This window comes from Rhinolophus ferrumequinum, chromosome 8 (assembly GCF_004115265.2).
Source record: "Rhinolophus ferrumequinum isolate MPI-CBG mRhiFer1 chromosome 8, mRhiFer1_v1.p, whole genome shotgun sequence".
NCBI classification, from domain to species: Eukaryota; Metazoa; Chordata; class Mammalia; order Chiroptera; family Rhinolophidae; genus Rhinolophus; species Rhinolophus ferrumequinum.
The window spans coordinates 67,113,640-67,132,160 of NC_046291.1; the positions used below are offsets into that span (position 1 = coordinate 67,113,640).

The 18,521-nt window shown below is 34.3% G+C and overlaps 1 protein-coding gene across 3 annotated transcripts in view; it reads right to left on the reverse strand.

Moving 5' to 3' along the window:
* Nucleotides 1-18,521, reverse strand: part of GALNT13 (polypeptide N-acetylgalactosaminyltransferase 13) — a 465,175-nt gene that overhangs the window by 404,716 nt on the left and 41,938 nt on the right. For 2 of the 3 annotated variants that reach the window (XM_033112248.1, XM_033112247.1), the window contains exon 1: nt 555-801. The exons of the other annotated variant lie outside the window; for it this stretch is intronic. In XM_033112248.1, the coding sequence (XP_032968139.1) occupies nt 555-696 (142 nt within the window). In that variant the 5' untranslated portion in view covers nt 697-801. Of the gene's footprint in view, nt 1-554; nt 802-18,521 lie in introns of those variants that run through there. 3 annotated transcript variants of the gene reach the window in all.

The window sequence follows — 18,521 nt, forward strand, 5'->3', positions numbered from 1 at the left end:
CCTTATAATATACTTGAAATTATATTTTGCCCTTAACATATGGCAACAACCTGATGGCCCACAGGCTGAATTTAGCCACCATCTGTTTTGTAGTGTTTGTTTGTTTTATTGTTTTGGGGGGGTCTTCGGGGGTATGATGTACAATTGTATTTTGCTATAGTGTCCATTGTCTCCCTTTAGGAAGTTTTCCTGTGTATGTTATGTGCTTCGTCCCTAAGGGCTTTTTGCTTCTGCAAGCTTAAGTTTAAAATCTTGTCCAATTTGAATATTCTCTAAATTCTTTTTTCCATATAGTCACAAAACATAGGAATTTTAGAATTGGAAGGTACCTTAGAAGTTAGCTCACTCTTCTCATTTCTTCCTACAAGATACTGAAGCCAAGAAAAGTAGAGTAGCTTTCCCGTGGTTACATGTACATTAAGGTGTTCTGCCAAAATGCTCTTCTAACTCAAAAAGTTAAAAAAAAAAAGCCTTATGTTGGAGTTTCATGCTTTGTCATGAGTCACCGCCCTTCTCATCTGTTCAAAAGTAACATTTACTTCATAAGCACTTACCCCTGAGAGCAGGTAGCAGGGATCTCTCCTTCTTGTCATCACACTTGTTGCATTCACTGAAGTACAGTAGTAAGAACACATCAACCAGAACCCACATCAGCGAAGTGGCTAGAACCACCTTGCAGTAAACAAATCTCCTCATGTCTTTCCTTGATTTCTAGTTAACACATAGATCGAAGACAGATGCTACTACAATAAATCCAAGCCACAGGGGTGAACTCCAGGATAAGAGTAGAATGCATCCCACTGCATTTTTAAAAAAAGAAAAAAAAAAAAGAAGAAAAAGAAAAGAAGATTCCATTACTACAGAGTTTGTTTTGCATAAAGAAGCTTTAACATATAACTTACATAATGTTCCCATATACATCAGCACCCGGCCTTCAAATTCAGAATGAAAAGTGCAAACAAATGAAAATTGTAAGCAAGCCAGGTGGCTAAAATTTGAACCACTAAACCCAAATCAGCCACTACTCTGCTGGATCCTTGACAAATATTTCTTCAAGTTGTACTCTCCTGTCATAACGTTCTATACAGCACCTGAATTTACCCTGCTTCAGCACTTTTGAGGAGCCAATACTGCTGAAATAGAAATCATCCTGGGATATAACATATTATAGTGGCTAAGAGCTGGCCTTGGTCTATTCACTTTGGAAGTCTTTCTAAGCCTCAGTTTTTCCATCTAGAAAATGAGAATAATAGGGCCAACCCTAAAGATTTGCTATGAGGACTAAATATGATGGTAATGCTCGTAAACCACCTCGGGGAACACAAAGTTATTAATATTAAGCCACAGAAAAAAAATCTCAGATTCTGAAAAAAAAGGCAATTATATGAAATAAGTCATCAGTTGTTAAGCTTTTAAAACCCCATCTGGTCTACACAGAAAGCGATGTTTATTTTAGAATGGACAGCATACATTAAAAAATTATCAGAGGAGAAATAACATACTAGTGTAAAGTGACATAGAATAACTAAAGTAAGAATTCTAAAACGCATCACAAAGACATGCATAACATGCATAACAAAGACACAATTATTGAAAGATATTCAAAGCAAGTGTAGGACTAACACCATATACATATTTGTTTTATTTACACTACACAGAAAAATAAGGACCTGGTTAGCTCATTTCTATCTGTACAGTAAATACATCAAACCAAAACGATTTTCATATCATTTGCTACATTTAAAATATCAACTGAAGTAAATTTGTTGATGTGAATAAGTATTAATAACAGTTTTGACAGATATTCAAGGAGAATAGCTATTAAATACAAAGGTACTCAAAATATTTCATAAACATTTGTCTCAAAATAAAAACATCAAAGCACAATTTGCTGAGGCAGACGCTCTTTAAATTAATGGCAGCTGACTTTGCGTTATAAAACAACACAAATGCTCTTGCCTTATTACAGCCTATCCAGACTGGTAACAAATTCAAAATTTACATAAAACGACACTTTAAAAATTATTATAAGAGTCTACTTTCTATATCTACATATAATTTACATTTATTCTGCATATTTTTTTTTTAGAAAAAGAAAGAAACAAACTGCAAATTTAAGAAACTTGGGGTTTGTTTGTTATTTTTCTTGGAAAAAATGCTATGCTTATTATCTATTTCATTTTGACTTCATGTTCTGTAAAAATACAGCTAAACATCAGAACTCAGCCTCTAAACCTGATAATAAGAGAACGATTCCTCTATGTACATTTCCTCTTATTTTGTGTATGCTTTACTGAATACGAGATGTGAAAGCTATCAAATTTTCTGTCTTTTTTTGGTCCTAAAATGGTGTAAGTCTCTTCAGTTTACTGTAGAAAAAAAATTCCATGGAAAAGTATACATAAGACTGATGGTTATCAAATGGCCATTCCCAGATTTAAAAGGAATACCTTATAATAAAAGATTTTACAATATAGGATCTATATATTAAATAAATATTTAATAAATAAATATTTTATTATAAAAATTGATAATAAAGACATAAACCACACCATCCCTGGCTATGTCATAAAATGAAAAGATGACTTTAGGTAGACAAGATTTGCCTCTTTGTGCGTCAGTTCCTTTACTTACAATATATTTCCTATCCTATTCACCTCACAAAATATTGTGAGGCTTAAGCAGGATAAAGAATGAGGACATTTTAAAATGAAAATATGAAGAATAATATTATAATAGAAAATCTGAAATCACGTAATATTAAATATTAAAATGTCTAAGATTAGTCATTTCCTAATAGCCTAACGGTTAAGGTTACTGAGAATTTAATTTTAACTTTAGTTATAATTAAAAGGGAAAATTATATCTTATTGCCACTCCAAGCATTATTCAAATTACTCTAATTTCATAGCCTGCTAGATCTATACATCAAGACATTAGCACTGAGAGCAGTGGCACTTTAGTATTTTATAGGATATAATTAAGTTGCTGTTTAAATTTTTGTTAATTTATGAAATAGTCTTTTCTTATACATTTTAAGTTTTAATTCTGTCTCTAACTCGAAAATATACTAAATGTTATCATTTACAAGGGTCTTATTTACTGGCATTTATATAAAATAGTAATCTCATATATTGTCTTCCAATACTTTTCGCATAAGAACAAAACTGGTTGAGCAGAAGGATGGTACAGTATACCCAGTAACACTACTTAATACAAGCACAGTTGGTGGCCCAGGTTTATTTAAGAGAACCAGCATCTGTATTATGTTTTTATTCCAATAAGCCCCTATTTATTTGCAAATACTGTTCTGTTTCTCCAACCAGTCCAAGTTCTGCAATATTCCTGGCTTGCCAAACCCATGTGGAGCATGACCAACTTTGCATAAACTACAGACAGGCTCTTCTATCCAAAAATACAACGCCTTTTCTAATTGTCTTTTGAGTACAGTTATTTCCCTCTTTAAAAAATATTTCTCTACATAGGAAAACTTCAAGAGTTAGAAAACTATCAAGTACCATCTTGCTAGTCAGACTGCCTTTCCTTTTCTTCCTGCCCACAAAACAATGGGCCAGCCAAATATTCTATGAGATATTACAAGATTTTGTTTGAAAATATACACCATTTTTCCTATCTTTATCAAAATCAATTTCAAATATAAAAAAAAATCTAGATAAGGCTTAGAAGTTTGGTAATTATGTTATTCAAATAAGACAATTTTTGTTTTTAACTAGGAAGTTATCCCTTACTCGGGGAGTCTAGTTTAGTTGCCATTAGACTCGTTTTTATCTCGTCATATATTTTCTCTTGCAGAAAATTGCATAATAGGTGCAAATTTATTCAATCTATTTTATGAGGCTATGTTGAGATTGCCAAAGGATCCTGGAAACTAGTGTACGAGTAAGACTGCTGGTAAGTGATCCCAGAAATTTCAGGCACCCATCACATTTTAAATGTTTTAAATAGCTATGCAGGAGATTTTGTGAACTGGTGACTGGACAATTTTCCAGAGTTTGATATATAGACTGATAAATTTAGTGAGTACGCACTGAAAAAATACCTTAAATTAGCTACTGGCCTTATAGACAGGAAGACTGATCTTTGTATGAAGGAAGATGTAAAACGAAGGTGAACTAAAAGAAGATACCCACGACATAAATCAATGGGTCCACTGTAAAAACCACACCACAACTAAAAGATAACACTAAGAGACAAAGAAGCAGACACTGATAATGCTAATAAATGTCTTATGTGGAAAAATGGTGGGATAGAAGCAAAAAACAAAGAAAAAAAAGAAAAGAAATAACAAAAAAAAATGCCCTCACGTGTATTTAAACTAAGAAAAATTTAAATATTCATAACACAAGAATTGAAGCAACCTAGCTTAAGACCTAGAAATACATATTTTAGAGTTAAACGCCATGATTTGAATCTGGGTTCCAAAACTTACTAATTGTGTGGCTTAATTCGAGTTACTTAAATGATTTGATCCATGCCTCCGTTTTCCTATTCACAAAATGTGAACAATAGTAGCTACCTTAAAAGGCTATGATAAGCATTGAGTTAATTAATACATATAAAGCTCTTAGAACAGTGCCTGACATATATACAGTAGCTATTATTAGTAGTAACAGTAATATTGTAATCATCATGAACATCATGGAAAGAACAAGAAGTCTCCCTGCCTATCCTAGAGGCAGTGTACATTCAATATGAGTGTTTTCAGGGGGTCAGGAGACAAGACGAGTATCACAAACATATTTAATATTTACAAATATTCTTAATATTAAATCACAAATATATTTAATATTGACTATATTTAATATTAATATTTGCAAGCACTACAAATATATTTTGTATGTAATCATCCCAAGTATATTTAATGTATTTTCTAATGGGGTATGAGTTATATAGGATATTGCAATTGTCAAAACTCATTGAACTGTATATTTAAGATCTGTGCAAATTTCATTCTGTGTAAATTATACCTTATTTTTTAAGGTAAAATTAAAATGTTTATGTACCTCTCATATGATCCACTGAATTAATTGACTTTTGATTAATTAAAGGAATCATAGGCACAGTTGCATCATATAAGAGGGTTTCCACTTAATACCTTTTTGATCTCATCTACCGTCGTTCTCCATGGCAGTGTCTCAATTCTCCCGGCTGTTCCTTAAATAGACGAACCATTACCTTGCCTCAGGGCATTACATATGCTGTTTTCTCTGTCCGTTGACATGGCCGTGGCTCCCTACTCTTATTTCCTCCAAATAGTACTTCTTTCCTGCTTAAATGTCAAATCATGGAGCACTTTCCTATCTACCTATATAAAATAACACATTCTGTATTTCCTTACCTCATTTTAATTTTCTTCTCTGTACCTATTACCCACCCCCCAATATACTAAAAAGTTAATTGGGTTTTTATTTGTTATTTGTCTCTCTTTCTTAAATAGTAAGCTATATGAGAACGGAGTTTCACATCTGTTACATATGCCCACACTCACGCCAATATATTTAAGTTTTAAAACTCCGGCACTGGTTGTTATGGGCTAAATTGTGTCCTCCTCAAAACAAAACAAAACGAAATAAAACAAAAAATCTGTATGTGAAGTCCAACCCCCCGTATTTTAGAATGTGACTGTGTTTGGAGAAAGGGCCCTTAAAGAGATACTTAAGGTAAACTGAGGTTGTATGGGTGGGCCTTAATCCAACATGGATGGTGTCCTTATAAGAAGAGTTGCTAGGACACACACAGGTACATACAGACGAAAGACTATGTAAAGACAGGGAAGGTGACCATCTATATGCCACAGAGAGAGGCATCAGAACGAAACCAATTCTGCTGACATATTAATTTTGGATTTCTAAAATCTGTGAGAAAATACATTTCCATTGTTTACGCCACCCATTCTGTGATACTTTGTTAGGGCAGCCTTAGCAAATTAACATACTGGCCAAATCCAACTTTCTCCTGCTTCACTCCTACATGGAAACAGATGAACATGGCTGGAAAGAAAGCCCCCAAATATGCTTCCTGTTCTCATTTTAACTCTATAAACTCACACTATAAGCAGACTTTCAGTGCTTCACAGTACTCTGCAACCGTTCCTAGTCAAATCAATCTCCATCCCTCAGAAAACTTTGCATCTTGGTTACCGTCCTCATACTGCTATCTGCATGCTTTTTCCTCTCAGCTCACCACTTCTACATTTGTGTGTTCTGTGCCATTGAGTCACCTCCCACTACAGGTGACCCTAGGAATCAGAAATGTCCACAGGGTCCTGTCAACAGCCCTGCTCAGCTCCTGCATACTCATGCCTACCACTTCTTTTATGCTGTCGATCATCTCATATTTGGGCTTCTTTTCCTGCCACATTCTATGTTTCCCAGCATCACTGTCTTTTCCAAGAAACTCTGACTCCTCATGATGTGCTTCAAGTAGGACAACTTCAGTTTTGCCTCCAACAGTATTTCAGGCTTAATTTGCGCTAGCACCCACTTTTTCATCTTCTAAATTTAGCAGAAACGATTATACGCAATCCAAAGAGAATTTTGCACATTGCCATGTTGAATGTTATCAACTTGTTTTTTCTATTTACACCCCTAAATCTGCAAGTCCAAGTGCTACAACATATGCACTATCTCCTTTTAGGAGTGCAATACCCTCTGCTCTCACCCTCTGTTCATGCAATACCCTCTGTTCATGGATTTCATGGATGCAGTTATCTCTTGGCATCAGTTTTTCTTCTCTAATAAGTCATTGCTCTAAACACAAAGATGTTATATGAATAATCATCTTAAAATAAACTAATGTGATCCCGCATCCCTCTTCAGCTATCCCTCTAGGTCTCTCCTCACCTTTAAAGCAAAAGTTCTGTGAAGAATTATGTATAACCACTGTCTAGACATCCCATACTCCTATCCTCCAATTCACTCTTAAGTCCAACAGGCTTTATCCCCTGCCATTATATGGCAACCTTATTTGATATGGTCATGGGAAAATCCAATAGTCTATATTCAAGCATTATCTTACATAACTCCAAAGCAGCATTTGACATAGCTTAGCCATAAAGTCTTGCACTTGTTTCTGTCACCTCTTTTCTTTCACATCCTTTATTTGATCTTGCAGCAAAGTCTGCTGGCTCTACCTTCAGATTTGAGCCACTTGTCACCAATTCCACTGATACCACTCTAATCCAAGCCCCCATCACCAACTACCTTGACATACTGCCTTAATTTCTTCAAAAAAACATACAGTATTATTGACATATACATTACATACCATACAATTCACCCATTTAAAGTGTATATGCAACAAATGGCTTGTAGGACAGTCACAGAGTTATGCATCCATCACCACAATGAATTTTAGACCACTTGCATTACCTCAAAGGAAAACAGTGCCCCTTTGCTATAACCTCCCAATCCTTCTATTGCCCCTAGCCCTAGGTAACCCCTAATCTAATTTTTTGTCTCTAGATTTTCCCATCTGAACACTTCATATAACTGAAGTCATATAATACATGGCCCTTTGGGACTGTCTTCTTCACTTACAATAACGTTTTCAAGATTTGTCCATGTTTCAGCACATGCCAGTACTTAATTTCCTTTTCTTGCCAAATAATAATTAATTGTACAGATATGAGGCCTGAAAATTAAGTTCACAAACTTGTTGCAACAATGTTGCTAAACTTTTTTGATATCAGAGGGATTATTCATTATGAATTTGTACCAACTGGACAGTTAACCAAGTTTACCATTTGGAAGTGCTGAAAAGGCTGCATAAAAAAGACGACCTGAACTTTTCACCAACAATTCATGGCTCTTACATCATAACAATGCATCAGCTCACATAGCACTGTCTGTGAGGGAGTTTTTAGCTAGTAAACAAATAACTGTATTGGAACAACTCCCCTAATCACCTGATCTGGCCCCCAATGACTTCTTTCTTTCCCCGAAGAGAAAGGAAATATTGAAAGCAAGACATTTTGATGACATTCAGGACATCAAGGGTAATAAGATGACAGGTCTGATGGCCATTCCAGAAAAAGAGTTCCAAAATTGCTTTGAAGAGTGGACTAGGCACTGGCAACAGTGCATCGCTTCCCAAGGGGAGTACTTTGAAGGTGACCATAGTGATATTCAGCAATGAGGCATGTAGCACTTTTTCTATGATGAGTTCACAAACTTAGTTGTCTGACCTCATATGTGGTTCAGAAGTTAAGGAGGAGTTGGAGGGAGTAGGCCTCCTACCTACAGCTCTATTTACGTATGGCTCTCTTTGGTACAGGCACCCAAGTCATCATCCTACATGGTTTCAGGTTACAGTGCCGTTTTTCTTGTCCAATCAACCACATCTGGCCACACCACTAAGACCCATGACAATAAAGTGGACCACATCTTCTATTTTCCAGATGATCTACAGTTTGACGATGGTATGCCTTTTGTCACAAAGGTCACTCAACAATGGAATGACAGTCAAGGTTTTAGACAGATTTTCCATACACCATACCATTTGAAGTATGGTTTTGTTGTTGTTGTTGTTTTTGTTTTGTTTTTCAATTGAATGTTGGAATGACCTCCTTAAAAACTGACTGTAAAAGATATCTGACCAACCTTCTAATCACCTCGTGGTCTACCACTTGAGCAAGACAACTGGCTCGCCGAATTTAGCCCTCCCCCCAAAAACATTGAAACATTCATCTTCTCTTTGCCATCTACTGAGTAATGATCAGAAAGAAACGGGTGGGGGATTGTATAAAACTATTTTTAAAATATGGGATTCCACCCTGTCCATTCCTGGACATAGCACATTTTTCCTTCCCCTAACATTGAGCCCAAGACAGATGGTTGGTATTTCTCCAGGTGACAGATCAGCCAAAAGGTGGCCTAGAGTGTACAAACATACTTGGATTCCAACTCAGGTGCTTGGATTCTCTTGTTGAACTGGCGTGGTCCTAGACCATGAGGTTAATAAACTCTTGGTTATGTACGCTGCTAACCAAATCCCCTGACAATGGCCCACATAGGCCAACATAGGAGTTATCTTTAAATTTAGTAAAAATGCCTTTGTCCCATTCACATCTAATCCTTCCATATGAAAGGTATGGGTCAGAGAAACATAATAGAAAAAATAAAAAGAGGTTACATTATATTTAGTGAGCTGGGCTACACCAAATTTCATGGCTATGAGGGAGAGTAACAATTCTGACATCTGGTGAGGAACCATATTGTACCCCACGAGGTGAAGGGATGGAGCAGTCAATTCATGTTCTCTCGGTTACCTAGATTCAGCATCAGAGCGTAGCCAAATAATCAGATGACTTGGGTGAATGGTACAGCTTCTCCAGCTGGTAATGTGACTGCTGTTTCATCCGTTGCCTAAACTTGATAACCTATGAAGAATAGAACTGATTTATAGCCTTATGTAGGTTTGAATTTTTAATAGAAGCATGTATTACTTTCAGAATAAAACTATTATCTTAATAATAAAAAGTGAAGTATTTCTTTCATTTATCCTACAGATGTAACTGGGTGTTTGTATAGATGCCAACATCATGCTAGTCACTAAAGATAAAACACATAAACACAGAATCTCTGCCTTCTGCCTTAGGATCCAGTAGGGGAGACATTCAAAAGCATTGGGGTAAGAATAAGAAAGGAGGTAAGTGAAACATTAGGAGTGATTTCAAATGAGAAACTCTTATTAACACATAGTTATTGTATGCAATTATTAATGTTGAGAAAATGCAGCAACACAGAGAATTATTGGGCACAGAGAGATTGAAAGAAGGGTGAAGCTTCATCAGGAATATTTATAAGGCAGATGCAATTTTTCAAGCAGTTTGTGACACACTGGTCTTGTAGTGATGCTTAGATATAAAGAAACCCATTCTATGAAGATGCTATGAATATCAAAGCCTAAAATATAAGTTAATGAGACTTTACAAGCAAAAAATTATTATTAAAACATAATAAAATTAAGTCTTCAGAAAGAAAGCTTGTAAAAAGCAATATATAACCCTCAAAAAGATAATGGATTTTTTTATATACAACCTAAAAATTGTTCATCATTCATTTGCTTTAGTTATTTAAAGACTGCTCAGTATTCAAATAATAACATGACATACCAGTGGTTTAACCTTATTCATTAATAGTTACCAGAGGGTAAAATAGAAATCCAAAATGTTCAACTGGATATAAAACCTAGAGATTTAAGACAACAGCAGAACATTTGGACAGTTCCCAACAGACATCTACCAGCAAGCTGGCCATCTTCTGCCATAAATCACATGGTTAAATGAAAATAAATGTTTCCACCGAGACATCACACCATTAGAAAATCTTAACATCAGCTTCCTAGCTAGCCTTAAGGCTTTTGAATTCTTTATGACAAAAGATGTAAGGGATGAATTACAAGTTTTTCTTCTTTGAAATGTGCAGGGTAATGTGGCTATTTAGTGTCTAGGTTTTCTTTCTAAAACAGGGGCACTTATTTGTACAAAATAATGAAGAACAATATCAAATTATCTTGTAATATTATATCAGTACTCTGCTCCAGCTGGCAATTAGTGGGAACCAAAAAGAAAGTGAAGGAGAGTCAAACAAAAGCCCAGGAGTTTGGGGCACATAAGGACCCCAGGAGCATAAAGGAGAGGATGCAGAAGGGACTTGGACATAGGAAACTCTAGAAGTAAAATGAGTTACAGTGCCTTTCTGAAATGTTATTATAAAATCACACAAATGTAAATCAAATTTTATTTGCATGCTTAAATATTTTAATTTAGTGATTTTTTTTTTACCATATTTGATACAAGAGAGAAACATACCTTTCTTAAAACTAGTTTAAAAAACATTAACAGGTGAAATATTTAAGTTCCTCTACTACAAAAAAACTGTTTAAAAACCTAAAAACTACTTAATTAAAGCTACTATATTCTGATTTGTTTGATTTGCAGGTTCAGTTTTTTTTTTCCCCCTGCAACCTTCAGGGTGAAGTGATTCATTATAAATTAAGTGCCTTAAAAGACAGGCAATTAGAGGGAAGAAGCAAATAAAGAATTAAAAATCAGAATATTGAATAATTGGTCCCCGATTAATTAACAATTAAGTAAAATTATTATATCCCCAAAGATTAAAACTCATATTCATAGCAACCTTGTCATATGAAATTGCTACAAACAGTAACTTGTTATTCAGTATAAAGCAATCTAATATAATAGAGTATATAATATAATAATAGAAAACAGAAATATTATACAGAAAGAAAATTTGCCAAAAATATATGAGAAAGGGGAAGACACAATACCTCTTCACAAGATTTAAAAGTTGGGCAGAGATTACGGGATTATTTGTACAAGCACATGAAAAGGCAACCCAAAACCAAGGTAACATTTTCCCATATCATCTGGGAAAACTACTAATTATTTTAATTAGGGAGTCTGTTAATTAAAGACCCAAAAATTAAAATTAAAAACTGCTTTTGAGAAAATTACACTTTAGCAAAGGTGGGATGAAATTGGTCTTTTTTTACTTTGAAGACGGAAATGTAAACTAGTACCCCGTTTCTCCGAAAATAAGACCTAGTCGGACCATCAGCTCTAATACGTCTTTTGGAGCAAAAATTAATATAAGACCCAGTATTATATTCTATTAAATTATATTATACCCAGTCTTATATTATTGTAAAAGAAGACTGGGTCTCATGTTAATTTTTGCTCCAAAAGGAGCATTAGAACTGATTGTCCGGCTAGGTCTTATTTTTGGGGAAACTCAGTAAAAACTTACTTGGAGAGAAATGTGGTTTATTAAAAATAAATACGATTTTGTACCTACATTCTTAAATATAATCATATACTTTGAACTAGTAATTTTTCTACTGGAAAACTCTCTTTAAAAAAAACCCATGTTTTAAAAAAGGCAATATGCACAGTGGTTTTATCACAATATCATTTATTAAAAAGTAGTTCAAAATAGATAACTGACAATAATATATTATGCAGCTATTGGAAACTTATGAAATTTTGTGATAATATGAGAAAAGAGTATATGATAATATAAAATTAACCAAATCAAGATACTCACTAGTTTATGTACTATGGTTACAATTACTTTCTTTATCTTACTCATATAAAAGTACTGAAAAGAATATGTAAGAATGTGCGGGTGTTTTGGGGTTTTTTTGGCATTCCTTTTACTATCTAGGTTAATTTTCAAATTATCCACAAATAGTATATGTTATCTGAATAATTGGAATATATGTTTTATTTTAAAGTAAATAAGAAAACCACCAATAATAGTGATAAAGAATAAAATTCCGAGTTATGTGATATTTGCATACATGCATATGTGAATACATGGGCACACACACAGTTGTGATGCAATATAGCAAATAGAGAGTTAACAGACACAAAGATCTGTCAAAAGTTATTCACAAAACAGAGTAAATAAGAAAGAAAAGGAGGGCAGAACCTCCTATTAAAATAAAGCCTGACTTAAGTATTCTGTTTCCAAATTTTTTTATTTTACTAGTCTCCAGTATGACAGAATCTATATAGCTTTGGAAAAATAAGTTTGCCCCATGTGTCAAATTCTATTAAAACTCCACATTCTTTTCAAAAAGTGGTTAACTTTCCAAACCTGGAGTCTCACCCAAGATTCAGAAACTGTCTTTTGCTGGGTGCATTTGTGGTCTTTCTTCCAAATAAATATCCTCTTAAAACAAGCAGGACCAGTATTTAAAAGTGATCATAAAATTGAGGAAGACTACAAACTTCCAATCATTCTCACTGTTGCAGTTGATGCATATATTTCATCAAATCAAATTAAGTTTTTAGACAAGAAATGACACAAGTGAATTTTATATTCCATTTATGTAAGGACAGTTTAATATTTAAAGACATACCAACTCGGACCCCAAAATATTCTTCTCTTCCATATAGGTACTTTAGATTAAAACAGCATGCTAACTGAAGTACCTGACTACGGTAATTGTTGCTATAGAAAAAACATGATCATCTATCAATAATATACTGTAATTTGAAAAAAATTATTATTAAGATAACGACAAAATTTTGTAGTTTCAAAACCAAGTCACCATGAGGGAAAACAAAAAACAAAACAAAACAAAACAAAAACCTCTCTGTTAAAAGCAAGCACCCTTGTGTTTGCTTTTATTCAGAGACAAAACCAAAAAACAAACAAACAAACAAAAAAAACAGATGTAGTATACAACTAATATAATCTATCCCGTTGTCTGGTTTTAAATGTCTGATCTATCTATACTACTTTAAGTGACCTTAATGTGATCTTAATTATCATTTTCACTCAATAATTAAATAATATTATGTCTCTGTCTCTGAGTCACCAAAGGATGTATGTTCACTTATCACTTTGTGTCAATCACTGCCAACTAAGTTAACTTATAAAAACAAATTTCTTTCAGTAGTATTCACAGAAAAATGGGGACTATGGGAGAGGGCTTAGGGATGGTGGGGAGCAGGGGAGAAGCTGTCATCACCCTACTCGAATTTACCTCAATTGTTAGATTTCCTTTCTAGAAATGAGATCTTTATAGCTCACAATATAGCAGTGAGAAACCATGAGTTATTAATAAACAGTTTTCTTATTACAGTTTATTCTTGAGTCAAGATTGAAATTCTAAAAGCAAACAGCTCATACATTTTTTCCCCAAAGATTTTATAGGTTTATAGCTAAAACAGAAAATGAATAAAGCTTCAAGATCAATAACACCTGTTTAGCCCAAGGAAAAGCCCCACTATTTATGTGGCTGAATGGTTACAATATTTTCTTTTGATTTTGATAAGCATAGTAAATACATTCTAACTACTGATTGACATCAGAACAAATCAGTAGGTGTGCACCATTCTAAAATCTCTTATCTATTGATTTCTGTGGAATGAAACAGCATTCAAACTGAGAAAGAAAATACTGGTATGATTCCTCTCCAGCAAAAAAAAGAAAACAACAAAAAAACATAATAAGTATACAAATTTTCATGTTTCCTACATTCATTCAGCCCCACCCCAGCAGAACAGCAATCAACATTTTATTCTTTATTTTTGCTTCACATTTCTGGCAAAGATATATACAAAGACAGCAATCTGAATCAACAAAACCTATTGACTGATGTATAGGATATTTTTCTTTATGGCATTTTTAATTCCTGGTTATTCTCACTCCTGTAATTTTATTAAATTATATTTCTTTGATCATATTTAAATCATGATTCTTTTCACTATATTTCTTATATTCCTCTTTTTATCCATCTAATTTCCTCTCCATATTCTCCTCTTTTTTCAATTATAAAAAATCACCTAACGAGAAATTTTCATTTCAATTTGCAATTGGCTCTATTGTATATATTTGTTAGTTGTTTTTCCAATAGTTTTTTCCCATTCTTTCCCCAACTTTCCTGTATTTTATTCTCCTTCTTTAGAGAAAATATATTGCTTGGCCATCCCAATATTTCTCCATAATTTCCACTTAACATTTTATGAAGCTCTTTTTGTCTTACCCGAAGCCTGAATCCACTTTCTAATTTCTTCCATCATCCCATCCTGACCAAAATAATAACTGAAATACCTAAGAAAGTTTGTGCTTATACTCATTTACCGGTACTAAGACACTGAAGACGCTAAATATCAGAACAATGAACGATTACATCAAAGAGCCAGAAATATAGAAAGTATTATTTTTTCCCTAAACATTCAGAATATATTGCATGGTTAAGGGTTATATGTTGCATTAGACAGACTTTGATTCAAGTCTCACCTCCTCCATCCTTTCATGTGGAGAGTGGAGAGGTTAATTTGCCCAGCTACCTCCAGTTGTTCCCATGTTTATAAAATGGCAGGAAGAGTTATACCTACTTAAAAGGTCATGGTAAGAATTAGGCACATATAATAAGAAACAGAGGAACTAGTACATACTATTCACTATTCAGTACATATCAGCCACTGCTATTATTGAGATCAATATTATGATGAGCAAAATAATTCATTAATACAACTCAGAAAGGAGAAAGAACTTAAGATTATTCAAATATAAACTATTTATTTCATTTATTTGGCAAATAATTTTTAAGTACGCAAATGTTCCCAGACCTGTGCTTGGGATACCTAACCTCAGGAAGCTTATAATGGAGGAGCTCTAGATAAAATCAAAGACCTGCTCAAGACTAAGATTTCTGGGGCCAGCACCATAGTTAAGAATACTGATTTTATTATTTTTCTTTTGTTCTTTATTGATTTCACCCATTTCTATGTTTTTAATTATGTGTATAATAGGAAAAATGGGAGTATTCATAAATTTGCTGGCAGACTTGGACAGTTTTGAAGCTCCTGTGGGATATATAGGTGAAGACGTCCAGAAGGCAAGTGAGCGTGGGAATTGAATTTCAGGACAGGTTAAGATGAGGGAGTCAGCAAACCAATGTTAATTAAAGCAGTAGGAATTGGTAAAATTTCTTCTGTGAGAGGATAAGTATGGGAAAAAAAGAGTGTGCCACAAAGAATCAAGATGAAAGACAGATCAGCTCACAAATGAAATTGGGTGAGGGATACGGGGGGAAGAGAGAAACAGCAGAGTATAGTGTTACTGACACCAGTAGAAAAAAAATTTTAAAATAGAAGGTTTGATCCATGGTACAAAATCATGCTAAGAGATCTACAATTTATTCTAGAATAGTCCCAGGACTAACTTCAGTAACCTTGGAAAGGACATTTACAGACAAGCAGAAAAAGTAAGCCTCAGTGTGTTGAGGTGTGAATGGAGGACACAGATTTGAGACAGAGAATATAGACAATTCTAAGAAACATTCAGCTGGGAATAGCTGTGTAGCTGCAAATGGGCTTAGAATAAAGAGAGGATTAGTGTGCAGATGAGCTTTTGTTTTGAGGAGAAATACAGACATGTTTAATGCCAATGGGAAGAAATCAAGAGAGGGAGAAGGATGACAATAGAAGAGAAACAAAATATTCATTTGAGTTAGGGCTATTAGAATATGTACAGGTATAAGATTCAGAGCAAGCACGAGGCACTGGCTTACAGCGGAAGAAGCATTGGAAGGGAAGAATGAAAAGATTTATCGACACTGGTAAATTAGCAGAGACCTCCTCTATTCCTATCTCACAGATGCTAATTTCTCTGTGCATCACCTGTGAAGAAGGAAGAAAGAAGAATAGGAAAAAGACAGTTAGAGCATAGGACAGTAGAAAAGGTTTTATGCAAAATTATAGAAAATAGAAGATACCTCTCTAGAAAAATACATAAAAGTTGCATCTCAGAATATGGAGGGCTCAGTTAAGGCTCTCATCCCAGAGTCTCACCCTGTTTGCTAAGAGAATATCATCTCCTCTGATGCCCACCCAGGACGCAGGCACACCTCCCTCCCTTTTTGCCTTCCATGAAAGAAGTTAACTCCAGGAAGTATGTATTTTATTCTGTACTCAGATTATTTTAAGCATGTCTAAATCGATCATAATATTAGGTTGGTGCTAAAGTAATGAGGGTTTAAAAGGTTAAAAATAACTGCAAAAACCGCAATTACTTTTGCATCAACCTAATATTATATAACTGAAATCACAATGATATATATATATATATATATATATGGTGTTATAGAACACTACTCTTGAAACCCATATAATTTTACTAACTGATGTCACCCCAATAAACTTAACACAAATAAAAACTCAGTGAACTCAAATGGTTTGAATGTTCTACAAATGACTTATAACATCCTCCTCTCCTAAAAATGAATGATGATACATCTTGCCAAACCTTTGCACTCATACCTGTAGACACAGCAAAGAAGGAAAATACAGAGAAGGGAGTAGAAAACCAAAGAATTTTGCTCTAAGCCAGCTGCATGTTACTAGAAAAAAACGTGTTTGTGGTCATGACTAGCATAGATAAATGCTCAAGTCTCTCTCTCTCTCTCTCTCTCTCTCTCTCTCTCTCTCTCTCTCTCTCTCTCTCTCTCTCTCTCTCTCTCTTACAGTTAGACCTTTCTGTTTCCAAGATACCTTCTAGTTTGACTCTCTGCTGCTCAATTGGGTGTCTCTGATACTAACTGAGGTTGCCTGGCAACATGACCTACAGAACTCACCAGCTTATGTGATGGCTTTAGTTTTTGGTTCACAGGTGGGAGATTTGGACAGAATTTCATGAGGTTTCCACAAGGCAGTTCTGTTTCATTTCAGTCAGTGTGTAATGAAGTTTATTACTTGCAGTATTATTATTATAGGGCATTGCATTATTCAGTATTATTTGTAGGTTTTTACTTCTTGTTATAATTATGAATATTTCCAGAATTTTTTTATAGGTATTTTTAAAAAATTGGAATTGCCCTTCAAAATACCTCATACCATTTAGAAGCTCATTATTATAAATCCAAAATTAATATATATATATATATATATATATATATATATATATATATATTAAAAACCAAAAGATTACTGACGGGGAAGAGGTGCGAGGGGAACTTCTTAGGTTTTGGAAGTGTTCAGTATCTTGGTTTGGGTAATAGTATCATAAGTATATAGCTGTAAAAATCCATCAATCTGTATACTTGATAGTAGTACATCTGCACACTCTGATATACATATAGCATACTTCAAGAGTTTTAAAAAGTGATGACAAGATGAGGAAATGTAAATACACATAGAAACAGAGACTACCTAATCTTGACATGTGTTAATTTGTGGACAAATTAGGATTTTTATCACAACGTATAGCATCTTCTTAAAGACTGGGCATTGCTGTTGCATTTACTTAGTTTAACATTAGAGACTATTTTGCCATATATCAACTATTCTTTTACTAATAACATGTTATTTATAGAGAAGGAGCCTTAACTGTCGATTCAAATGAGCGGACTGAAGAGAGCAGACCTCTCTAATAGCCACGCGCTGCAAATGATTTGCTATTTGTTTCAGCCTCACTGGATCACAGATGCAGAATGCCTCAGACACAGAGAGACATCACATCTGGAAGTTGACCTCAAGGAGACACTTCATATATAGTCACAGACATGCATTGCTGATCTGGCCTCAGCGGGGTGCACTAACCTCCCATTTGCCACAATTTCCTGTGGCAGCTAAACAGATTGGCAAAATCAAACAAAAATTTTAAAATAGAGGTCCTTAATAGCTTTATTTCATGTATTTTATTTGTAAAACTTTGTCACACAATCTCCACACCAGAGAATGAGGGCATTTTCTGTACTTTACCCTCTGAACCTGCTAAAGAGCTTAGCATTGAACTTGTACAGTTTTTAAAAGTATTTTTATATCATTCTTATTTCATTTGATCCTATCATGGCCTTAGTATATGCTGCCCATTTTATAAATGAGTAATCTCAGGCTCAGGGAATTTAAGGCATTTGCCCAAAGGGACACACTTTGTCAAAGCCAGCAATCTTCAAAACCAGAATTTAAAGCCAGTTTTCTAACATACAACAAACACCACGTTGTTCAATTAATATCTATT